Source organism: Anabrus simplex, chromosome 2 (assembly GCF_040414725.1).
Source record: "Anabrus simplex isolate iqAnaSimp1 chromosome 2, ASM4041472v1, whole genome shotgun sequence".
In the NCBI taxonomy this organism is placed as follows: Eukaryota; Metazoa; Arthropoda; class Insecta; order Orthoptera; family Tettigoniidae; genus Anabrus; species Anabrus simplex.
This window is the reverse complement of record NC_090266.1, coordinates 529,716,954-529,740,776: the sequence shown is the minus strand read 5'-3', so window position 1 is coordinate 529,740,776 and position 23,823 is coordinate 529,716,954. Positions and strand designations below refer to the sequence as shown.

The 23,823-nt window shown below is 40.5% G+C and overlaps 1 protein-coding gene across 1 annotated transcript in view; it reads left to right on the top strand.

The window, feature by feature from the left end:
* Positions 1-307, top strand: part of HisCl1 (Histamine-gated chloride channel subunit 1) — a 511,142-nt gene extending 510,835 nt beyond the window's left edge. The window contains exon 13 of the mRNA XM_067139191.2: positions 72-307. Within this exon, the coding sequence (XP_066995292.2) occupies positions 72-266 (195 nt within the window). The 3' untranslated portion in view covers positions 267-307. The remainder of the gene's footprint in view (positions 1-71) is intronic.
* Positions 308-23,823: the final 23,516 nt, after the last annotated feature.

Sequence of the window (23,823 nt, the reverse complement as noted above, 5' to 3'; positions counted from 1 at the left end):
ATTATTATACACATCTAGTTCATAATGTTCAATTTTCTCTTTTGTGCTAATTATGTTTGTGTTTGTCATAGGAATTGGAGCCATGCAACCGCAGTCCGATGCAGTCCATGCGACCAATTCGTCCACTTCCTACAGCCACTATACCACAGTACGCGACATTCTGCCACGGACGAGAAACTGCGCTCTACATTGACAAAGTGTCCCGTTTCTTCTTTCCTTTTTCATTCTTCATTCTCAATGTTGTATACTGGTCCACATTTCTCTAAATACCAGTGTCTCATTCTCTTTCTAGAATAAATTGAAATAAAGTGGAATAGAAAGATTAGTATCTTCCCCATTGTTAACCCACTAAAGTCGCGGCCACCAAATTAGGCTGGTCAGAGAAATTACGCTGTTGCCATGGTTATAACTGAACACATCATTTCAGAGCGCGAGGCAGTGTTTTCTCTCCCTAGCTTCCGATGTTACCTCCTATAATGTTGCAAAACTAATTATACCACACGGTTCAGAACAGATTGCTGATTTCAGCGGGACAACTATTTTTCACATAAAGCAATTAAAATAATTAATTCGTCGCCATAAGACCTATCTGTGTCGGTGCAACGTAAAGCCACTAACAAAAAATTATTGAGAATAAAAACCTGAACAAGTAAATTTAAATCCGTTAAGATCATGCACTGAAATTTTCGGTAAGCGGCCAAGTTTTTGATTCTTCACACAATAACAAGTTGTCAGGAGGAAAAATGTAGAAAATCGTCAAACTTATATCTGAAACATGTTTTCATGGGTCTTTCAGCATTCCTGGAAAATGGCCCGGGAAGTGGCCAAATAAATGTTGCTAGCTGAGGCCGTTCGGGTCGCGCAGGACACAGTAAGTACTTTCGGATTACACATTGATCTCTATAAGCTTTATTAAAATTGATTGATTTTTTTGCTAGATGCTTTTACGTCGCACCGACACAGATAGGTCTGATGGCGACGATGGGACAGGAAAGGCCTCGGAATGGGAAGGAAGCGGCCGTGGCCTTAATTAAGTTACAGTCCCAGCATTTGCCTGATGTAAAAAATGGGAAACCACGGAAAACCATCTTTAGGGCTGCCGACAGTGGGGTTCGAACCACTATCTACCGGATACGAGCTCACAGCTGCGTGCTGCTAACCGCACGGCCAACTCGCCCGGTATATTTTGATTTCAAAACTGAAATTACCAGAAGGAACCCATAATTTAATTTCATCGATTTCAAATTTTTTAAATATTTTTGTTTCTTTATGGTTTACAATATAACTTTAAATGCTTGAATACTATGTATTGGTAATATAGAAAAGAAGTACGCGAACCTTTTCTTGACACCTGAGCTCCCTAGTGCTGTATCGGAACTTGGTATCAAGAAAAGGTTCTCGTGCTATACATGGGCCTATAGCGGACTGGCCTCGACTAGACAGTACTGCCCAGTCAGCGTTGCCAATCCATGCTTAGAGGTAAGTGACTCTCGACCATCTGTCGCTTCGCCCTTTCCATATCCGACAAAAGCGCGATTTTCCTCACCCGCCTAATTCAGTGGTCGCAGGTCTAGTCATTTAATTCACTTCGGGCAGAATACACTAAAAAGAAAGAATCGGGTGGTACACTTGATTCGATTTATGTCAGTTTTAATATTATTCATTTATTTATTTATTATTATTGACCTTCCTTGGTGATATTCTCGAACTTGTTGAAGTTTACCAATTATTCTCCAACGGTAGTGCCCATGGTTTCCGGCGTTGGCGATAGAGTTAATAAGATATAAATGAAAGTTAAGTTGTTTATGACGCCGAAGTACTGGGTGCCATAAAAAATGGAATTTGGTGCACCAAGAAGCAAAACCATTACTGATGAATGTAAGAGATTTGTGTTAAATGTCTCCGCTTGTCCGGCTCCTTGGTTGGATGGTCAACGTTGTGGCTTTTAGTTCAGAGGTCCCGGGTTCGATTCCTGGCCGGGTCTGGGATTTTTAATCGCGTCTGGTTAATTCCTCCGATTCGGGCACTGGGTATTTGTGCTTATCTCAATACACTCCTCTTCATATTGTGACCTTTCACACATCTCTAAGTTCAGGGCTCTTAATGTTAAACTTACGCCTCGGCCGGTGTCACGTGGAGATACAAGGGATTCCACTCAAGGGACGTGAAGGTTCATTGAGTTGGGTCACAGAATCGTATGGTTGGATTTAAGTTGATTCGACTGAAGTGAGAAGACGATTGCTAATTAATATCTTAATCTAGGCTATCATCTTGACGTACCTTACACTATCAAATGAGAACACCGAAAATACAACTTTCCATGGAAGGATCTTCCGTTCAATGATTTAAAAAAATGTTTAAAATATCAGTTACAATGCTAAGGAAAATAAAAGGCAACACAAATGGATGTTGGAAATGATTGAACGTTACGTTAACTAAAAAGAAACAATCTTAACTTCTGACTCTTGTCATTATTTCGTTCACAACATCAATGACAACTTCAAATTAATCACAAAAATCAAAGTAAACTCAATATCACAATGCTGAAGGCTTAAAATTTTAAAAAAGTCCATCATTCACCATATTCATCTTCAAACTGATGGTTAACAATCATTGATACTTGTTGGCTTGGCACATCTATTCACTGACTCAAATAAATGTCTCAACATATCGTTATTATGTTTAAATCATCGCTTATTTTGTCAAAAATCTATCTAACAACTTGAACGCACCGGTAACCTCTGCTCATCGTTATCGCTTAGGTCAAGAAAATGATCGAATAACATAAGACAACATCGTAATTCTTCAAATAATAACACTGTACAAATAGGAAATGAAATTGATCTATTCTGAGCTCCATCGGCATCTGCACCTAAATAATGGACATTTGAAAACATAATCATCAACCACAATGGTTTCAAAACTACGATGACTCTGCAGCTCTGGTGTCCTCCGTGAAGCGGCAACTCAATAATTTATAAGACGAAATTCAGCTAGCAAGAAAAATTAATCTACTCACTATTTATAAATTAAGATCACATGTTCCATTTTGTGACATGGTTCTCAACTATATAGTATCATTAATTCGTGAAGATCTTGTGTCATTCAAATATTATGCGCAGTCACTTACACTGTATTTAATTAATACATTTTAGATGATCATACTACCAGTGTCCTCGAAATGCCTCGAAATATCATTGCAACTATCGCCTTATGCCTAAGTGATTACCATTCATTTCAGTAAAATCAAATCCATACGCACGACTAATTCAATATCCATTACAATAAATCTCATCAGTACCTCTACATCGCATCATTCTATAAAATGCAGAATCCCAATGACACATTCACTACGATCCATATAGCAATAATCATTTACATATTTCGACGACCCTATCACAATAAACCTTTCATCATATTCCTCACAAGTCATGCTCACGAATTCTCATTTCATTAAAAAAGTATACTCAGCCACTTCACATTACGAAGACTATACATCTTGACATCATTATTAACACAATATCATCACAACAACATCGCAGTTTCATTCGCGAACACTACGTTTAACATAATAATACGATCGTAGATGATTCTAAATCACGCACCTGTTATTACCGACTCCTTATAACATACAGTATATTCGAAACCATGAATTAAACTGAAATTTCTTCATAATGACACTATATTAACACGGGTATAATCCATGCCTAAATCTATCTGCAAAACATTTGCCTGCGACCGCTTAGATTCACACGACATAGCGTACGATATATCATAATTCAGGATCATTCATGTTACAACTGGCAATATTCCTATCCATAGTAAGGCAATGATCGATGAATAAAACGGTTGCCTTCAAGTTGCGTAATTTAGCATGTCTCAATTCTGACATTTAAAACAACATACTACTCTAATTAAAAGCAGCTACATAGAGGGATAATGAAACATTCATTCGTTGGCTTCGTGATGAAGACACCTCTCATCTTCCAGTATTGAGACTTTAACCATTGGTGTCCATCCCAGTTCTCATCGGGTATTTTGAGACTGTTACATAATTTTAGCGCAACATGCTGGGATTCATAACCATTTCATAATCATCTCCAATATTCCTTGGTCTCATGATACCTGAAACTAGTAATAAACTATCAGAATAGAGTTACATGCATTAATATCATTCACAATATTCTTGTACAACACTTGCCTTATTAGTCAAGAGACCTAGATACGTATCTTGTTTCTTTTACAAAAGTTATTTCTTATTACAATTGACAATTTTGTATTACAATCTAGCTTCTCGTCTAATATCTTTCCGATACGTGTGCAACACTTCTGATACCCTCTATGTTCCAACAGAACTGTACACTTCTCTTATTTTGAAAACAAAATCTAATACCGGGTTACAATAACAACGAACGGTTTGCTTTTAAAAGACTTCTCCATATTTCCTAGTTTTCCATCTGATTTGACAATTAAACACCTGACTTCTTAATATGGAGTACTATTACATAATCGTTTACGTCGGCAAAGGAATTCATTCAATAAGCTGTTAAATAATATTTCGGTTATCAATCGACAATTTCATCACCAATCTCGATTATCAAATCGTATCGGACTAGATAGGCAAGATATGGCCATCATATAAAGATTGAACTTAGCCCATTTAATACTTATCTATCACTGATATTTTCGCCATGTATTTACATTTATTAAACTTTCACTTGAGGAAACTGTGGTATTTACTTAATTCTGTATTACGTGCCACGACATTATTATTACCCACCGTAACTTAACGAGATACCACGGGGTTCATAGCTTATCATTTTGCCGATTCCTTCAATCCGTTGCCTGTTGTTCATTTAATCGAGCGAGTTATTTGGGTTTCTGATACACCTGGACGAATAGTGATCGGACATATGATTTCATTGATTTTTAGTTTCACCATAAGCTTCTAATGTCTTCACCGACTCCAATCCAACATTCATTGGAAGGTTATAATATATATACAACACCCCATACTACCAACTACCACAGAAAAATGCAAACATGAACACATCTTTCGACAGGGTTGGTTTTAGGAAGGGCATCCGTCCGTATAACTGGGGCAAGTCTACATGTGCGAAAGAGTTTGCTTCCGCGACCCCGTCTTAATGTGAGAAAAGTAGTAGGACAATAAGTTAAGTATCTCTCACTCTCCGCTCTCTCTCCTGGCAATTTTCCGTCGTACAGGGTTCGTTCTTATGCTAGACCTTCTCCATTTCTCCCTGCTGCTGGAGCCTTGATTCAGACCGACAATTTACAAATTAGGCGTCTAGCTTCAAAACCGGACACGTCCGACACATGATTCATACTTGCCAGGTCCGGCTTCAAAAACGGACTAGTTCAAATTATTTTCCAATATCACCTAATTTCATAACACATATAATATTTATAAAATATTTTATCGCATATGTCTATACAACATTTTCTCAAAAACTGGAAAGATGGGCATGTTCGGTCTGGAAACTAGACTCTTCACATCCTCCTCTATGTTACCTATCCACCGCTACACAGGCTTTTCACGTGGCCGGTGTCCTCCTGAGTCGATCTGAAGGGCCATTTTTAAACCGAGTTGTTGTTGCTCCTGACAACATGGCCGCACCACCGAAGTTTAGCCTCCCTTGCTCTCTTAACAGTTGGAGCTACGCGAAGTCCCTGCCGAACACACTTATTTCTCACGTGTTTTTCCAAGATTTTAGAAAGTAACTATGATCGGTGCAAGACGGTAAATAAAAATGTAAAGATGCTCTGCGATGGGTTTAAAGCAATTTTTGAGGAATGTGAGAACAGGTTTGCACCTTTAAAGGTTGTAAAGAATGATAAAGGCCCACTAAATTATCACAAAGAAGTAAAGTGACTAAGAAGGAGGTGCAGATTGGAGAGAAATAAGAGAAATGGCTTTGGATGTAAGGATAAATTGAAGGCGCTCACTAGCAAATTGAATCTAGCAAAGAAGTCAGCTAAGGATAACATGATGGCAAGCATAATTGGCACTCATCCAAATTTTAGTGAAAAATTGACGTGTATATATAGGTACTCTAAGGCAGAAACAGGTTCCAAGAAGGACATTCTAGAAATCATTAATGAAAAAGGGGAGTGGGTATCCGAGGATCTTCAAAAGGCACAGGTATTCAGTCAGCAGTACCGAATGTTAAGATTGTTGGTTAAAAGGATAATGTCCAGATAGAGGAGGTGACTAATACTAAAGAAGTATTAAATTTACGTGTGATAACAACGACATTTACAATAAGATACTAAAGTCAAAAACTAGAAAAGCAGCTAGAATTTATAAGATTTCGGGGGATATACTAATGACAATTTGTTGGGATATAGTACCATATCTGAAGTACTTATTTGAGTATTTTTTGCACGAACGAACTATACCACATGAATGGCGAATTGCTATAGCACCCCTGTGTATAAAGGAAATGGTGATAGACATAAAGACATAAAGCTGAAAATTACAGGCCAGTCAGTTTGACATGCATCGCATGTAAGCTTTGGGAAAGCATTCTTTCTGATTATATTAGACATGCTTGCGAAATTAGTAACTGGTTCGATAGAAGGCAGTTCGGGTTTAGGAAAGGTTATTCCACTGAAGCTCATCTTGAAGGATTCCAGCAAGATATAGCAGATATCTTGGATTCAGGAAGCCCTTTGTTTACAATTGGCTTTACGTCGCTCCGACACAAATAGGTCTTATGGCGACGATAGGACAGGAAAGGGCTAGGAGTGGTAGGAAATCGGCCGTGGCCTTAATCAAGATACAGCCTGTTGTGAAAATGGGAAACAACGGAAAACCATCCTCAGGGCTGCCGACAGTGGGGTTCGAACCCACTATCTCCCGAATACTGGATACTGGCCGCACTTATGCGACTGCAGCTATCGAGCTCGGTGATTCAGGAAGTCAAATGGACTGTATGGCAATTGACTTATCTAAGACATTGATAGTGTAGATCATGGGAGACTACTGACAAAAATGAATGTAATTGGACTAGACAAAATAGTGACTAAATGGGTGGCTACATTTCTAGAAAATAGATCTCAGAAAAATAGAGTAGGCGAAGCTTTATATGACCCTGTAATAATAATAAGAGGGGAATTCCTCAAGGCAGTATTATTAGACCTTTATGTCTTCCTATATATAAATGATATAAGTAAAGAAATGGAGCCAGAGATAAGGCTTTTGCGGATGATGGTATTCTTTGTAGAGTAATAAATAGGTTACACATTGTGAGAAACTGCAAAATGACCTCGATAATGTTGTGAGATGAACTTTAGGCAATGGTATGATGATAAAGGCCGGTTAAAAGTCAGGTTGTGAGTTTCACGAAGAGGAAAAGTCCTCTCAGTTTTAATTACCGCGTTGATGGTGTGAGAGTTCCTTTTGGGGATCATTGTAAGTAACTAGGTGCTAGTATAAGGAAAGATATTCATTGGGGTAATCACATAAATGGGATTTTAAATAAAGGGTACAGACCTCTGCGCATGGTTATGAGGGTATTTACGGGCTGTAGTAACGATGTAAAGCAGATAAGTCTCTGGTAAGACCCCAAAGAGAGTATGGTTCCAGTGTATGAGACAGTGACCGGGATTACTTGATTCAAGAACTGGGAAAAATCCAAAGAAAAGCAGCTCGATTTGTTCTGGGTGATTTCCGGCAAAAGAGTAGCGTTACAAAAAAGTTGCAAAGACGAGCTGCTCGATTAAGTGGTATGTTCCGAGATGTCAGCGGAGAGATGGCGTGGAATGACATTATTAGACGAATAAGTTTGAGTGGCGTTTATAAAAGTAGGAAAGATCACAATATGAAGATAAAGTTGGAATTCAAGAGGACAAACTGGGGCAAATATTCATTTATAGGAAGAGGAGTTAGAGACTGGAATAACTTACCAACTTGCCCTAAATGCAGATCAGTATTGATTGAAAAAATTGAAATTGAGATGTTCAATAAATTTCCAATTTCTTTGCAATCATTTAAGAAAAAGCTAGGAAAACGACATATAGGGAATCTGCCACCTGGCGACTGCCCTAAATGCATATCAGTATTGATTGATTGATTGATTGATTGATTGATTGATTGATTGATTGATTGATTGATTGATTGATTGATTGATTGATTGATTGATTGATTGATTGATTGATTGATTGATTGATTGATTGATTGATTGCAAGTAATGTAAAATAACAATATCTGCGCAGCCGCAGAGGAATTACAGGTAATTTAAAACATTTATAATGCCTGAAAACTACGATTTAGGCCTAATGTAGATTGAGCGGTACAGGGACCAACTACCAGCTTTCCATCATTTTTCCAACGCCATCTCATAGAAATGTACACAAAGTTTACACGACATTGAAGTCATTTCTTGACATTTATTTTAGCATTCTGCATTTTCTGAAGAAATGCTCCAATACATTCCAATGACCAATTCACCAAAATGTACTTTTTTTCTTCTTCTTACTGTACGTGAGTTATGTAGCAGGACTGTTCTGACTGATTGCCCAACTTTCCCCCAAGCTGAATTCTTTATATAGGCATTATATATGGCACATAATCGTACTGTCTTCCTTCTAGCCTTCAGCGATTACCACTCAATTTACTCTGTATTTTTTGTCACACTACTGCTGAGATTTCAATCTTTGCATGAACCTTACATGTTTAAAATAATTATGTTTTGGCTTTACATCCCTCTAACAACTTTTTTACTGTTTCTGGAGACGCCCAGGTGCCAAAACTTTGTCTCGTAGGAGGTCTTTCATGTGCCAGTAAATTTACCGACACAAAGTTGACGTATTTGAGCACCAGAAAATACAGCCGGTCTCAGTTAGGATCGAACCTGCCAAGTTGGGTTCAGCGAGGAACACATAGGCCTACGACTACTCCATATTTCATGTTTGAATCACGAGCGATAGATAGACCAGCGCCTTCGCCTGTGAACTGCAGTCTTTTTCACACTCCCATCACGAAATACAAAAACTTGTTCGGTTTGGTGATTACACTTCTACATGAGTGTCCCATTTTAGATCCTTTTAGGTGGACTTTTACATGCAGTATATACGTGAGCAACTCTCCAGAAAAGCGTCTGATCCAAGACAATATTGAAAGTCGTATTGCCTTCGTGTCGTCCCCATTCTTATGGAACTGATATTCATAAATTTATTTTTATTCTACAGTAAAGTAAGTAAATTTGTGTCCTCGTCCCGAGGCGGTGCAGCTCTTTTCGGGCACACCCCCAATGAAGGTGAGCTGCATGTGCCATTTGGACCATGGCCCTCTTGCCATTCATAAATCTCTGACAGTACCTGGAATCGACCCCGGGCTTCCGACGACGGCATCTAATAACGCTAACCCTTACGCTACGGAGGCGGACGTTCTGTAGTGAAGAGCCCACTCATGCCGTTAAATAATGTCGTTTAATGTGGCTACTTTGCTCCTTACGGGATAACTTGGCTTCAATTTTTTAAAGTGTTGGAGACTGTCTTGTAGCCAAGTTCAAGCACAAGGAGATTATTTTCTTCTTTTTTTGATAAGTTGACAGCACATGTCATTGTTTCGTGTGTACGTTGGCGCCAGAGTTCTGTCATTATGATATTGGAAACAGTTTTGTTTAAACACAAATGTTCACGATTTTCTTATTACAAGAAATGTTATCAATAGTGACCAACACGCGTAATGTCCGGCTCCATGGCTAAATGGTTAGCATGCTGACCTTTGGTCACAGGGGTCCCGGTTCGATTCCCGGCAGGGTTGGGAATTTTAACCATCATTTGTTAATTTCGCTGGTTCGGGGACTGGGTCTGGTCATCATCATTTCATCCTCATCACGACGCGCATGTCGCCTACGGACATCAAATCAAAAGACCTGCACCTGGCGAGCCGAACATGTCCTCGGATACTGCCGGCACTAAAAGTAATACGTCATTTCATCACACGTAATTCAAGACAGACAAGTTGCTAGTATATTAATTACAGGCCGGGTCCTTGTCTGAAAGGTCAGCGCTGTGGTCTTTGGTTCAGAAGACCAGGGGCTCTATTCATGGACGGGCCGGAGATTTCAACCACGCTTGGTTAACTGCTCAAGCTCGGGCACTGGATGTTTGTGTTCGTCATAATACACAACACTACAGCAACACGCAACAGCGAATAACCTACACTGACTTAGCAAATGTAATGGGATAGTCACCTAATAGCGTGTGGGGCCTACTCTGACCCTGCGAACTGCAGTGAGACGCCGTGGAAGTGAGTCGACAAGTCCCTGGTAGTCCTCTGGACGCAGCTGACACCAAATCGTTTGCTGAGCGGCCGCCAATGCTGGTCTGTTCGTGGGTGCAGGATCCATGGCACGGAGCCTGCGTTCCAGGACATCCCAGATATGCTCGATAGGGTTCATATCGGGACTCCTGGGTGGCCATGGCAGTCGTTGGACCTCCGCTGCATGTTCCTGGAACCATTCCCGGGCGACGTGGGAGCGATGTAGCGGCGCGTTATCATCTTGAAACACCGCAGAACCGTCTGGGCGCTGGAAGGCCAAAAATGGGTGGAGATGGTCTCCGAGTAGCTCAGCATACCGCGTACCATTCAAATTCTCTTCCAGAACAACTAGGGGGCCCTTTCCATACCAGGAAAATGCACCGCAGACCATAACAGAGACACCAGCGCCCTGGACCACACCTTCGAGGCAGGTGGGATCCATCGCTTCATGTGGTCTGCGCCATACACGGTACCTCCCATCTGCATGGTGCAGTTGAAATCGTGATTCGTCCGACCATATCACGTTGCGCCATTGTTCCAGTGTCCATCCCTGGTGACTGGCGACAGATGCGCGTCGTTGTGCCCGATGACGTTGGGTTAACAGTGGCACCCGTGTGCGGCGCCGGCTCCCATACCCCATACAACCCATGTTCCTACGGATTGTCCACTGGGGGACGTGTCTAGCACGGCCTGTGTTGAATTGAGCCGTGATTTGTTGCATGGTTGCCCGTCTGTCACTATTGACAATCCGTCTCAGATGTCGCCGGTCACGGTCATCGAGGATGGCTGGACGGCCGGTCGTTCGTCTGTTGTGGACGGTGACAGCCGCATTCAACCATTCACGATACACCCTGTATACGGTTGATCGTGTGAAGCCGAATTCCCGCACCACTTCCGAAATCGCACTTCCCATCCGTCGGGCACCGATCACCATATCGCATTCGAACGGTTTCAGCTCACGACGATGTTCCATGTTCCACCTGTCACATGCACAGCCACTGCTTACAAGGTCTCCTATACAACTGCCGCTGGCACAAGGGGCGTGTGGTGCGCAGACAACACACCTGCGCATCAGTGCTCCGCTATCCCATGACATTTGCTCAGTCAGTGTACATCCCTCCACATTGGGTTGGCGTCAGGAAATATATCCGGTCGTAGAAGTACGCTTAATTCATACCTCATGCTGAATTCAAATGACTGGCATCGAAGAAGAAGATTAATTCTGTTATAAATCCATAAATAATACTTCAGTAATTGCATTAACTATTCACAATTGAACATTTGAACATATAGGAAATTTCACAAGTAATGGGGCTCCTTTGCGCCATTCTGAAAGTGGACACAGAGAGGCCAGATTGTAGATATCGTCACTCTACTTCGGTATGGTTTCTTGCTTCCTGCTTCAATGACTGGTTAGAGACAACTTTTTTTGTTTCTTTTTATAAGTGGCTTAACGTCGCACCGACAGTGACACACTCAGTGTTGAGGGATGTGGGTTATTCGCTGTTGCGAGTTGCATTAAGGTGTGTTGTGTGTCAATGAAGATGTGTAATAAGACGGCGACGATGGGTCGTTAAAGGGCAAGGAGAGTGAAAGAAGCAGCTGTGGTCTTAATTAGGTACAGCCAAGCATTGGCCTAGTGTGAAAATGGGAAAACACGGAAAACCACATTCAGGGCTGCCGACAGTGGGATTCGAACCTACTATCTCCCGAATGCAAGCTCACAGTTGCTCACCCCTAACCGCACGACCAACTTGCTCGGTAACGAACACTGTTACCTAGGTTTTGGAAACTTGAAGCGAAGAATGTTGTTATGGCTGATAACTTTTCTACACACGTCTCAGTCTTCCAAATATGCCGACAGGAAGATATTTATTTTGTGTGTCTTCCACTAAACAGTATCCAGTTGACACAACCACAGGAAAATGTGTTCTTGCATCCGACAAAATATCTGGTGAGAGAAGTTAACTGAGTGAAAGGACTCCAGAGTGCTGTTCTTCCTAACCAACTGTTACCTACGCTTTTGAAAAAACCTCTTGGAATCACGAAACCAAATGAAAAGAAAAATTTCGAGAATGGCTTCTTGAAGTATGCAATTTTATTTTTAAAATGGAAAACTGGAACACTTCCACATTTCTTCAAATCTTCCATGTTCAAATCATTAAAATCCTCCATACTCATGATCATTTGTATGTTAAATGGGAAAGGTATTACGTTGCTCTACCTTTCATTTGTGATTGAATTGAATTAGATTAGAGAATGGAGCAAAGTAATCCGAATGCACGGGCAATATTGCTCCTCTCTTAAACTATATGCCAAGTTTCATAGATCATTCTAAAAGCCAAATGCAGGGCCTACCGTACAATGTGGTTTTTCTTTACATCGCACCGACACAGACAGCTCTTACGACGACGATGAGATAGGAAAGAGGTAGCCGCGAGAGAGAAGCGTCCGTGGCCTTAATTAAGGTACAACCCCAGCATTTGCCTGGTGTGAAAGTAGGAAATCACGGAAAGCTATCTTCAGGGCTGCCGACAGTGGAGCTCGAACCCAGTACTTCCCGAATGCAAGCTGACAGCTACGTGACCCAAACCATGCAGTCACTCGCTCGCTTGTTTACATTACAACATTCAGTGGTAAGTCACTGTGACAGGCTCTCGTACTTTTCTCTTCAATGAATAGCCTACAACAACTTTCAATTTCCACGCAGTATGTCATAAAACTCTAGACAGCTATAATCCAAATTACACCTTGTCATTAGCATATGTTTTTCATCTTCAAGCTTTAGGCTGGATTTTTCATTTGCCCAGAGATTGCTCATTAATGAAATATCCATTCTGTTGGGGCATTTGTAGGAGGCAAGCTTAACTCAAATTTTACAATATCACCCATATTCCTGAAGCCAACATTCCTATCTTCAAAATTAGTGAGTTTTTCCACCCACCTCCAGTGAGTTGGTGTACGAGCCGAATTCCATTCCTTTACCTTAGTAACTGTGACATATTCCGTGACATTAACAATTTAATCAAAAAACACGTATCATATACTGTATATATAGGGTTATTCACCTAACATGTTACACGGAAATAACTTCTAAACCATTAAAGATATCAGCATTCTGTTTTCATATTCGTAAATGGTACGCAGGGTCTTGTAAAATAACGTGCTACTTAGTGTCATGGGGTGATTAACAACCGAGATATTGATACTAACTCCATATTTTTTAATAAAACAGCACAAATTCATACAGCAGATTTAAAAGTTCATCTGTGTACAAGTTCAAATATGCAAGTATTTTCAAAATCGGATAATTACTTTTTGAGATATAAGTAAGAACAGCATGCGCTGTTTTGCATGCCGCATCAAACGGCGTGAAGTCGGGCAAGGACATATTGAGGCGCAAGCAGTTTCCTGGGAGTGAGTTCAGCCACAGAATGGATACCAGGCATGTAAGCACCTCGTACACATGTGATGGGTTTGCAAAGTGTGTGTGACAGACGAACACATGACAGGACAGAAAGGGTTGATGTGTTTAAAAGGAATAAAATAAGTACTTTGCCTCGAAAGGAACATAACGAAAGCTATAATTGTCACTGGTTTTAGTGTACAGTTCATACTACTCTATGAGTTGAGAAATAAACATAACACAAAACATCGGAAGACCTCCTTCCAGAAAAGCAAATGTTCAGAGCTTATCGTGGTGAGATGGCAGCAAAATTATTATTGATGTTTTATTTTACACGCATTAATGTCTGCAGAGCTCCGGCGCGACTGTAGTAGCGTGCATTCGGGAGAGCGTAGGTTCGAGTCCTGCCTCGCCCAACCTGAAAGTGATTTTCATGGTATCCCATGTTCAACACCAGGCAAATACCGGATAGGTACCTTTGTGATAGGCCACGGCCGACTTCCTTTCCGAATCCTTCCCATTCCCATCCGTGAGAACAAACGCTAAACTGAGCGCAACCTATTACATGTCAAAACAAAACAATACAACTTTAATCTCCTTTCCCCGTTGTGTATTCGCCAGTCATACAAACGTTGCACACCAGGGTATTATGTTTACAGTACATGCCTGGTATCTGTTCTGTGGCTGGAATCAAGGCCAGGAAACAGCTCACGCCTCAATATGTCCTTGCCCGACTTCACGCCGTTTGATGCGGCAGCAAAACCGTGCATGCTGTTCTTATTTATATCTCAAAAAGTAATTGTCCGATTTTGAATATTTGAACTTGTACGCAGTTGATCTTTTAGGCCAGCTGTATGAATTTGTGCCGTTCCATTTAAAAATATGGAGTTGGTATCAATATCTCGGTTATTAATCACCCCATGAGACTAAGTAGCACGTTATTTTACAAGGCCCTGGGTAACATTCATGAATATGAAAACAGAATGCCGATATCTTTCATGGTTTAGAAGTTATTTCTGTGTAACATGTTAGGTGAATAACCCTGTATGCCTTTACCAGTGTACTAAGTATAAAATCTAATGACTTTTGTACATCCCTACATTCGAACACAGAATTAACATCTGCCCAAATTAACACACTGAGTTCATAAAAATGGAAAGTCCACTGGTCTAGATATTACAAGCAAGTAGAGCACAATGTTTCAACATTTTTCTTTAAATGTAAAATATTAGCTAAGCCATCATTTTCAAGGTTCTTTTGTTTAGATTGAACAGCTGAGGGTGCAAACACACTGTCTGATCTATTTGAAAGCCTTTTACTGAGATCCTCAACTACTTTACAAGCACCAAACGAGACAATGTTACCCCTCTATTAACTTAATAACACTGTGAAACACTGCTGCTTGAGTACGCGCAAAATTTAACCACGCCTCAGACAAGGGATCATCAAAGAACTGTTTGATTACAAATGGGCACCTGCTTTGTGATTCAAAATATGATTTCAGGACTGTATACAACTTCAGTACTCGTTCAATAGAAGGAAGCAAGGATAGTCACCTTGTTCTACTGAAACCAAGAACTTTGGAATACTCAGTCTCGACGAAATCACAAAACTCAATCAAGGATTTCTCACATACAATGTAAATGTGAAGATATGAGTAGATTTTCTGCACTAGACTTTCAACACAAACTGGAAGGCAGTCCACAGCAGTTTGTATAGTACTGTTGACAATGTGAGCACTGCAACCAACACCAACAACCGATTTCTCAAGAGACTTCTGCACGATGTAATGAACATTTTTAGAACCGTTCCGAGATGAACGACTGAAATTAGTATTAGTGTAGTCTGCACAAATTCGAACTACTTTAGTTTCAAGAGAACATCATGTAGCACTTTCAGCACAAATGAGGAAATAATGTCAGAAGTTTCCCCTACCTGTTCTTCAAAATCTGAAAAGTTTACCTGTACCCCTTGTTGTAAATAAAGTATCGAACAAGAAGGGGGAGGCATTTGGTGAATTTATGCAGCAGCATTGTCAGCGAGTCTGTGCTTCCTAATTTCCAATTGTCGTACAGTCTCGCTTTACCCACCATTTGATATTGAAAACAACGCTGAATATTTGGTGCAGTGAACGTCGCTTTTCGGTTTATCTGGTACCAAGGGCAGAGAAACTGCAATTCGGCATTTAGTACACATTTACGTTTAACTTTCTGCATAATAGCAGTTCGAAAAGTGATTGTAAGCAACATTCAACGATTAGTGTCTATCTTCTGTGTACACAAAGGACCGTCACTTCCTTGATTGTCAGTTCTACGTTGTTGAAGTATGCAGAACATGTTGACAAAATAATATCAATTGCATATTACTGTACGTCGTTCTTGACATTCCCATGCTTACCGAGATGCAGGATTCATTCTAGACCACCTAGACCAAGGCCGTACCCAGGATTACCCTTCAGGGGTGTGCGTATTAGGATTCTTTGTGGGGCTTCCAAAACAAAAAATGTATACGAGCAAATAAAAACATCATATTTTAAGTTATAAAATACGTTTTATCAAATTTTAAAACATTTTTGAGCAGTACAATACCTTTTAGAATACAATGGTTTAAGCGGAAAAGTGAATTATTCACAGCTATATAATGGGCGCTATACCACGTGCATGCAATGCGGAACAAGAGCTCTGTCTTTTGTTTAAACACGATAACAAAATACTTATTCACTATAATTATTAAAAAATGTTTAAAGGTTTGATACATTTTTTAAAAACATATTCCAGTGACTCGATAACATGAAAGTATTTCTAAATTTTTACTGAAAATTGATTATTTAAATTTAAAATGCCATCCCAGTATCATAATTTTAATATAATATTTCTTTCCTTTTTACTCATTAGGGTCCTATGTGAATTTCATTAATTTACAACTTGCATTTATAAAGTTGTGTATTAAAAACACCCCACAAAAATCCATTTGTTTATCACTTTTACAATATTCTGTCTTTTGCAAAGTTAAGCCAAAGTATATTTCATTGCGTAGATCTGCTTTTTCTTTTGTAATGTTAGTGAAATAGGAGGTAATTCACCTATTTTAACTCATTTATATTTATATTATCATTGTCCCTTCATTCTTCAAGTCTGTCCGTCACGAAATATTATTTTAAATGTGTAGATGAGCAATTTAAAATTATTTTTACCTACGTACCAAATGTTGCCTTCTGACATGTTCGTAATTTTTTTGAAATTTTAGTACAATTATACAGAGTCATCGAAAAATAATGCCTAGATTTTAAATAATTTCTATAAAAACTATTAAAGTTAAAGTAATGGTTTTAGCCTTAAAATGCGCGGAAAAGATTAAAGTTCTACCTTAGTAAGTTTTATGTGAGCTCTGTTGCTCTGCAGACGTGTAATCTGTAGTCCACTTCGTGCCACGTGCGTTGAATCATATCTGGAGTAACAGTAGGGATGGCGGTAGCAATTCTCTCCCGAAGATGCACCAAAGATCTCTTCTGTGTAAACAATGTTTTTATGTACCCCCAGAAAAAATCCAAAGGAGTTAGGTCTGAACTTCAGGGAGGCCAGGAAATTTGGAAAACGTGCGTCGAGTGTATCGCGTACCTCGTGAAGGTAGTGAGGCGGTGCCCCATCTTGCATAAAAAGGACACGCTGTCCAGTCTGTTGTTCGATATCTTCAATATGAGGGAACACAAACTGTTCAAGCATGTCGAGGTAAACTATGCCTGTGATTGTTTTTCTTTTCAGCGAAAATGAAAGGTCAATAACTTGGTCATGAAGTAACCCGCACCACACACTGAGTTTGGGAGAATCAAGAACATACTCATGGATTTCATTCGGCTGTTGCCGTTCCCATATCCGACAATTGTTACGATTCACACAACCATTTATGTGAAACGTTGCTTCGTCAGTAAAAACACTCTCTTTAGATAAGTTGTATTTTCATCAATTTCATTTAACATAAAAATTCAGTACGCTGAGGGCGATCGTTAGGTTTTATTGCCTGTCTTAACTGAAGTTTATAGGCATGAAGTCGTAGCCATTTGTGCAGTACATTTAAAATTGTTGTTTTAGGAATTTTCAGCGCGAGACTTCGTCGATCAATTGATTTCTTTGGGCTCCGAACACACGATTGGCGGATACGCTCGACATTTTCCTCTGATGTTTATGGTCGGCCTGTCCGACTTTTTTTCGTCACGTTTCCTGTTTCTCTAAACTGATTAAACCATCGAGTAATAGCTTTGTTATGAGGTGCAGTTTCGCCTGGATAAGTTCTCAGGAAGAGCCGCCGTACACTGATAATGGACTTTGACTCCATGTTCTGTTGAACGGTCAACATCGAACTGCGGCGGCGGTCGCTGGCTGGACTTCACTTGGCAGACTTAGACGACTGCGCAACTAGTGCGCGTATACCAAAGTCACGCTAATGCTTTAAACAAAACTTGCCTTGACCAGTTACCACACAGTAAAAGAATCACTCATTTAACATACACGGTTTCGATTATTTTTTTATCAAAGCATTATTTTTCGATGACCCTGTATTCACTAAAAAGTACTATTTAATTGCGAAAGAATTATACTCCCACAGAAAAACCTTCGGTAAGAAGGGTCAGTATTTAATACACATATTAAGAATGTTTTCCTCGAGAAAGGACCAAACAGTTCCGAATTCTTTATAAAAAATCAAAGAGAGACATACAGAGGTACCGTACTATATCTGCATAATATATTGCCCAACAAAACAGCAAATGAGATCTTCTACAACAACACAGGCTTGCTTTTTTCAATTTGAGTTACTGAATGCAGCACAAAACAGTATATTTAATACCAAGTAACACGTCCCCTTGCATTGATGGACGCCTGAATTCGTCTTCGCATTCTGTCCGCTAGTTCATCAACGTAATGTTGGTCCAAACTGTCCCACTTCTTAATGTCGATTCGGCGTAGATCTCGCAGAATGGTTGGGGGAACGGGAAGTCCATAAACAGCATTCTCTAATTTATCCCAAGCATGTTCGATAGGGTTCATGTCCGGGAACGTGGGGCCACTCTAGTCGAGTGATCTCATGATCACGAAGAAAGTCGTTACCGAGAGCCACACGGTGAATGCGCGCATTATCTTCAAGTAAGACAAATTTTACTCCAAAATGCTGGCCATACCGCCGTATTGGTCAAATGATACCGTCCCTGTATCGTACAGCCGAGACATTGCCCTGCATGACTGGGAGTGGCGTACGGTGGCTCCCACATAATGCCACCCCAAAACATCTGGGAACAACCACCTTGCTTCATGTGCTGGACAGTGTGTCTGAGACGTGGAGCCTGACCGGATTACCTCCAAACACGTTATCCACGATCGTTTGAAAGAAGGCTTGTGCGACACTCGTCGGTGAAAAGGGCTATACGCCCATTCTTAAGAGACCATTCAGCATAATGTTTGGTCCATTCGTACCGCACCGCATCAAGTTTAGGCTTGAGAGCTGGGTCTCTCCATGGACGTCGAAAGTGAAGTTGTGCCTCGTGCAACCGGTTTCTCACAGTTGAAACACGGCGAGCTGAAATTCCAAGATAATGGTCACCGACTGAAGTCGCAGCTCTTCGACGACCTGTCATCAACAAGTTCTTGTCTCCCTGTACCGCGTCCATGTTCGAACCACATCACTTTGATTACGGCCCACACGTCGAGCAAGTGCCCTTGTTGACTATCCTTCTTGGCATAATGTGATTATAACTAAACATTTCGATGTCGACCTAGCATGCAATGCCATCCTAGACGCTCACTACTCTGCTTAGGAAACACCTCTACGGCTGCTCACTAGTGCTACAACTTCAACTGAAATACTGCCTCCCATTTGAGCGATGCGTTCTGTCTGTGAGTTGGGGTGCGTGTAGTTAGGAATATGTTTACAAACATCTTAAGAGACTTCTTTCCGGTCTGCATGACTAGCCAAGATAGCAACATATATAATGACACACAGGGAGATGCAAATCTTTTTAGATGTGTGTAAATTATGTACACAATAAATGAATAGGTGTTATTATTCAGAATATGTATTTATAATAGTACGTCTACTTACATACGTGTCATCATCACAAGTCGTTTTACTCTTTACTGCTCGTCATGACCCCATTGACTATGCTTCTCTATCCCGCACAGTTTTATGATTTGCTGAAGAGGTAAATCAGTGAGCTTCTTAATTTGGCTGTTCTACCTCCATCCACGCTGTCCTTCCTCTTGGTCATATATCTTCCACCTTCCTTTGCATGATGCATTTCTCAATATTTTCTCCATCTTTTCTCGTGATGTGCCCGAAGAACTGAAGGATCTTCTGATTGACACGGGAAGAAAGACAGATGGAGTTGCTGAGTTGTTCAATGATGGATATATTCGTTTTTCTTTCAGTCCACTCTACACGCAGTATTCTGCGCCAACACCACATTTGGAACGCATTGATGCGTTTTTTTTCTCTGTCGTTTGGTGTTCATGTTCCACAACCACATAGAAATATGGAGAAAACAAGAACAACAACAAGTTGGACCTTGGTGTTGTTTGTTATTTCCAGATCCTGTAGAGTTTCTTCATAGCAACTCTTCCTAGGTTGAACAGTCCACTACAGTAATTTCTGCCTCATAACTTTTCGCTTCGATGATAGTTGATCCTAGCTAGACAAAATCGTGTACTACCTCCGGTGCCCTAAATTTACCTGAGATCTGGATATGTGCTCCTCGATGAATTAACATTAGTTTGGACATACTATTGTCCATGTTCAGTCCATGCAATGCGCACACATTTTTCACTCTTGCTAGTAAGTCAGCAAATTCATCTTAGCTACTGGCCAGGAGAGTAGTGTCGTCAGTAAATCTTAAATTATGAGTATGCATAAGTATATTACTGCATAAAATATGTTTAAAATGTATTCCTCCCCACACACCAACAAAGCATAACACATCACTCAAAAATAAATTTAAGCTCATCGGACAAAAAATTAGTCACCCCTGGAGAAAGCATTACAAGCATCACTTAATACCGTGTAACACCGCCTCTGGACTTGATAACCGCCTAGATTTGGTTAGAAAATGAGTCCACAATATTGTGTAGGTACGTCGCATCCAGCTTAAGCAATACGATCACGCAATTCCACCCAATTGCGGGGATGCTCATGTCGGCGTTTTACCCGCTGTTCCAAAATATCCCACATATTTTTCAATGGGGTTCAAGTCAGGTGATTTTACAGGCCAATCGAGATGTAATAGGGTGGAGTAGTGTTCATAGAAACAGTCGCATATGCATCCAGCCCGAGGAACTTTGCTGTTGTCATCTTGAAAAATCGGGGTAGCAATAGCATACTCATCATGCAGACTGAAAGACAACATCTGGTCATCCAGAACATTTAAACAAACACGCTAGTTCATGTTAGTGGTCACCTCAGTAAGCGAGTCCTATCCACAATACGAAAAACACCCCAAAACATCACAGACCCACCTCTGGCATGAACCTGACCTTGCACACATCCTGGAAGAAATGCTTCATTTGGCCTTCGGTGCACTCGTCACAGCGGACTGTTCAGGCAGAAATGTGATTCGTCAGACCACATTATGCTCCGCCAGTCACCTACTGTCCACGTCCGATGATTTCTAGCCCATTGAAAACGCCCAGCTTTATGTGCCTGTGTGAGCAATGGCCTCTTGCGAGGTGACCAACTCCAAATTTTTGCTGCATGCAGTTCCCGAGGCAATGTTCTCTCACTAACATTTTGGGACGCACCTTCATTCAATGACTGCAGAAATTCCTGTCGGGTATGGAAGCTATTTTGATACAAAAGCTGTGAAACGCGTCTCCGGTCCCTCTCTGTCAAGATCCTTTTTCCAACCACAGTTCTGGCATCGTGTTTCGTGGCCACGTATAGTACACCACTCCTTGTACACACGCTGAACAGTCCGCAGTGAAACATCAACAAAATCTAGTAACTTCAAGCACCGTATGGCCATGGACACGGCCAAACCCGATCGCCCTTTTTGCCATTCAGTCACATCCTTACATCTACCCGTGTTGACGTACACTGTCTGCTTGACACGTCAATGCCTCACTGATCGCTACTGCCTTATACTCACGTAGAGGAATTGCGAGTGCGGTTGAGGAAGGGACTCGTTCGCTGCACCATCTGTAAAGACTTAACGATCCATCTGGGCGTGCGCACTAGGGTGACTAAGTTTTGTCCGGTAGCTTATATTACAATAACATTTATTAACGTTATTTTTATATTTTATAATACGTTTTCATAAAACGTGTAGGTCTATTGTAATGTTAGAGTAAGTAGCTTGTGAGATCACGATCTATCACTATTAACACTCGTAAATAATTTAGCAGTTACGTGGGGTCGAAACGATGCGATAGTGATTCTTGCGATGACCGAATACGATTTTAGACTAACAAATTTCACTTTATTTCTCGATCGATTTACTGCAGACATGACCCTTTTGGTCGGGAAAAAAATAGAACTAAAAATTTCTGGCTGTTACGTAGCTACCTATGAAACAAACATACCGGAGCCTGTACAAGCAAAATATTTCCATAGGCACAATATGCACAAAAATTAAATATTTGGAGGACCAGACTGCCCTGCATGAACAGACAGAAAACACACAATCACTGGAATTTTTACATTTACATAGTACTTGTACTAAACGTATTAAGTACATATAATGTACAACATACTGCACAAGATTTAGCAGCGTGGGAAAGCACGTCTGCTCATGCAAGGAGTCATACTGAATCCATCAAGATGCAATGGGAGTGTATTGCCAACTGCAAACTTTAAAAATTAATTAATAATAATAATAATAATAATAAAAATGGGCCGATGACCTTCGATGTTAGGCCCCTTTAAACAACAAGCATCATCATCATCAATAATAATAATAATAATAATAATAATAATAATAATAATAATGTTATTTGTTTTACGTCCCACTAACTACTTTTTAAGGTCTTCGGAGACGCCGAGGTGCCGGAATTTAGTCCCGCAGGAGTTCTTTTTACGTGCCAGTAAATCTACCGACACGGGGCTGTCGTATTTGAGCACCTTCAAATACCACCGGACTGAGCCAGGATCGAACCTGCCAAGTTGGGATTAGAAGGCCAGCGCCTTAACCGTCTGAGCCACTCAGCCCGGCACTTTAAAAAGTTAAAGAGGTCTTGTTTTGCTATAAATTAGTGCTACCAAAAGATCATGTTCCAAACATACGCTCCTCCCGCCGATTGAGGGATCGCAGCACACAAATTACAAAATAAGATGTGAATTTACAACATCAATAAATGTTCAAGCATAAACAAATACTGTCAACAAATGTTCAAACATATGCAAATACACTATACACTGTACGAACATTAATTACAATCCTTGGGCAATGGACACAATTTAACTATGGCATGGCGGAAAGAACCAGTTTTAGTTTTCACAGTCACCACACGAGTAACGTTATCGCAGCCACGATGGAGCTCCTGGATTACACCAGTTTTCCACACTAACGGAGGGAGGTTCCCACCCCTTAGAAGAACCACGTTTCCCATTACCGGACTCCCATTTCCAGTTGATGATCATATGTGTCTCTGCTGGAGTGATTGCATGTATTCCTTTGACCACCTCAGAAGAAAACTTGATAAAGCTGTTGCACCAATTTCCATTTTGACAGATAGGAAGAGAGGCTGTTGGATTTGTCTACGGAGGGATCATAAGTCAATCATCTCCCTGCAAGAAAATATCCAGGTGTCAAATAATAATGATCATGAGGGTCGTCAGTCGTTGAACAGAGAGGTATTGAGTTCAATACAGACTCAATTTTATACAAAAGAGTACTCATCACTGGAAATCAGTTCGTGACGAGAGATAATGCCCTGCTTCCAGTAATTTTCAAGATATATTAATGACCTTTTAAGCATGCCACGATTCAGAACAGCCTTTGATTCGGATTCCAATGTCATAATGAATAGTTCTGATAATTAATTATTGACAAGACAATAAGAAAAAAACAATATTGCAACTATGTCCAATGTGCCAACAATAAGCTCTATACCAAGTAAACCCCCTTAATTTTACATTTTTGAAATGAGTT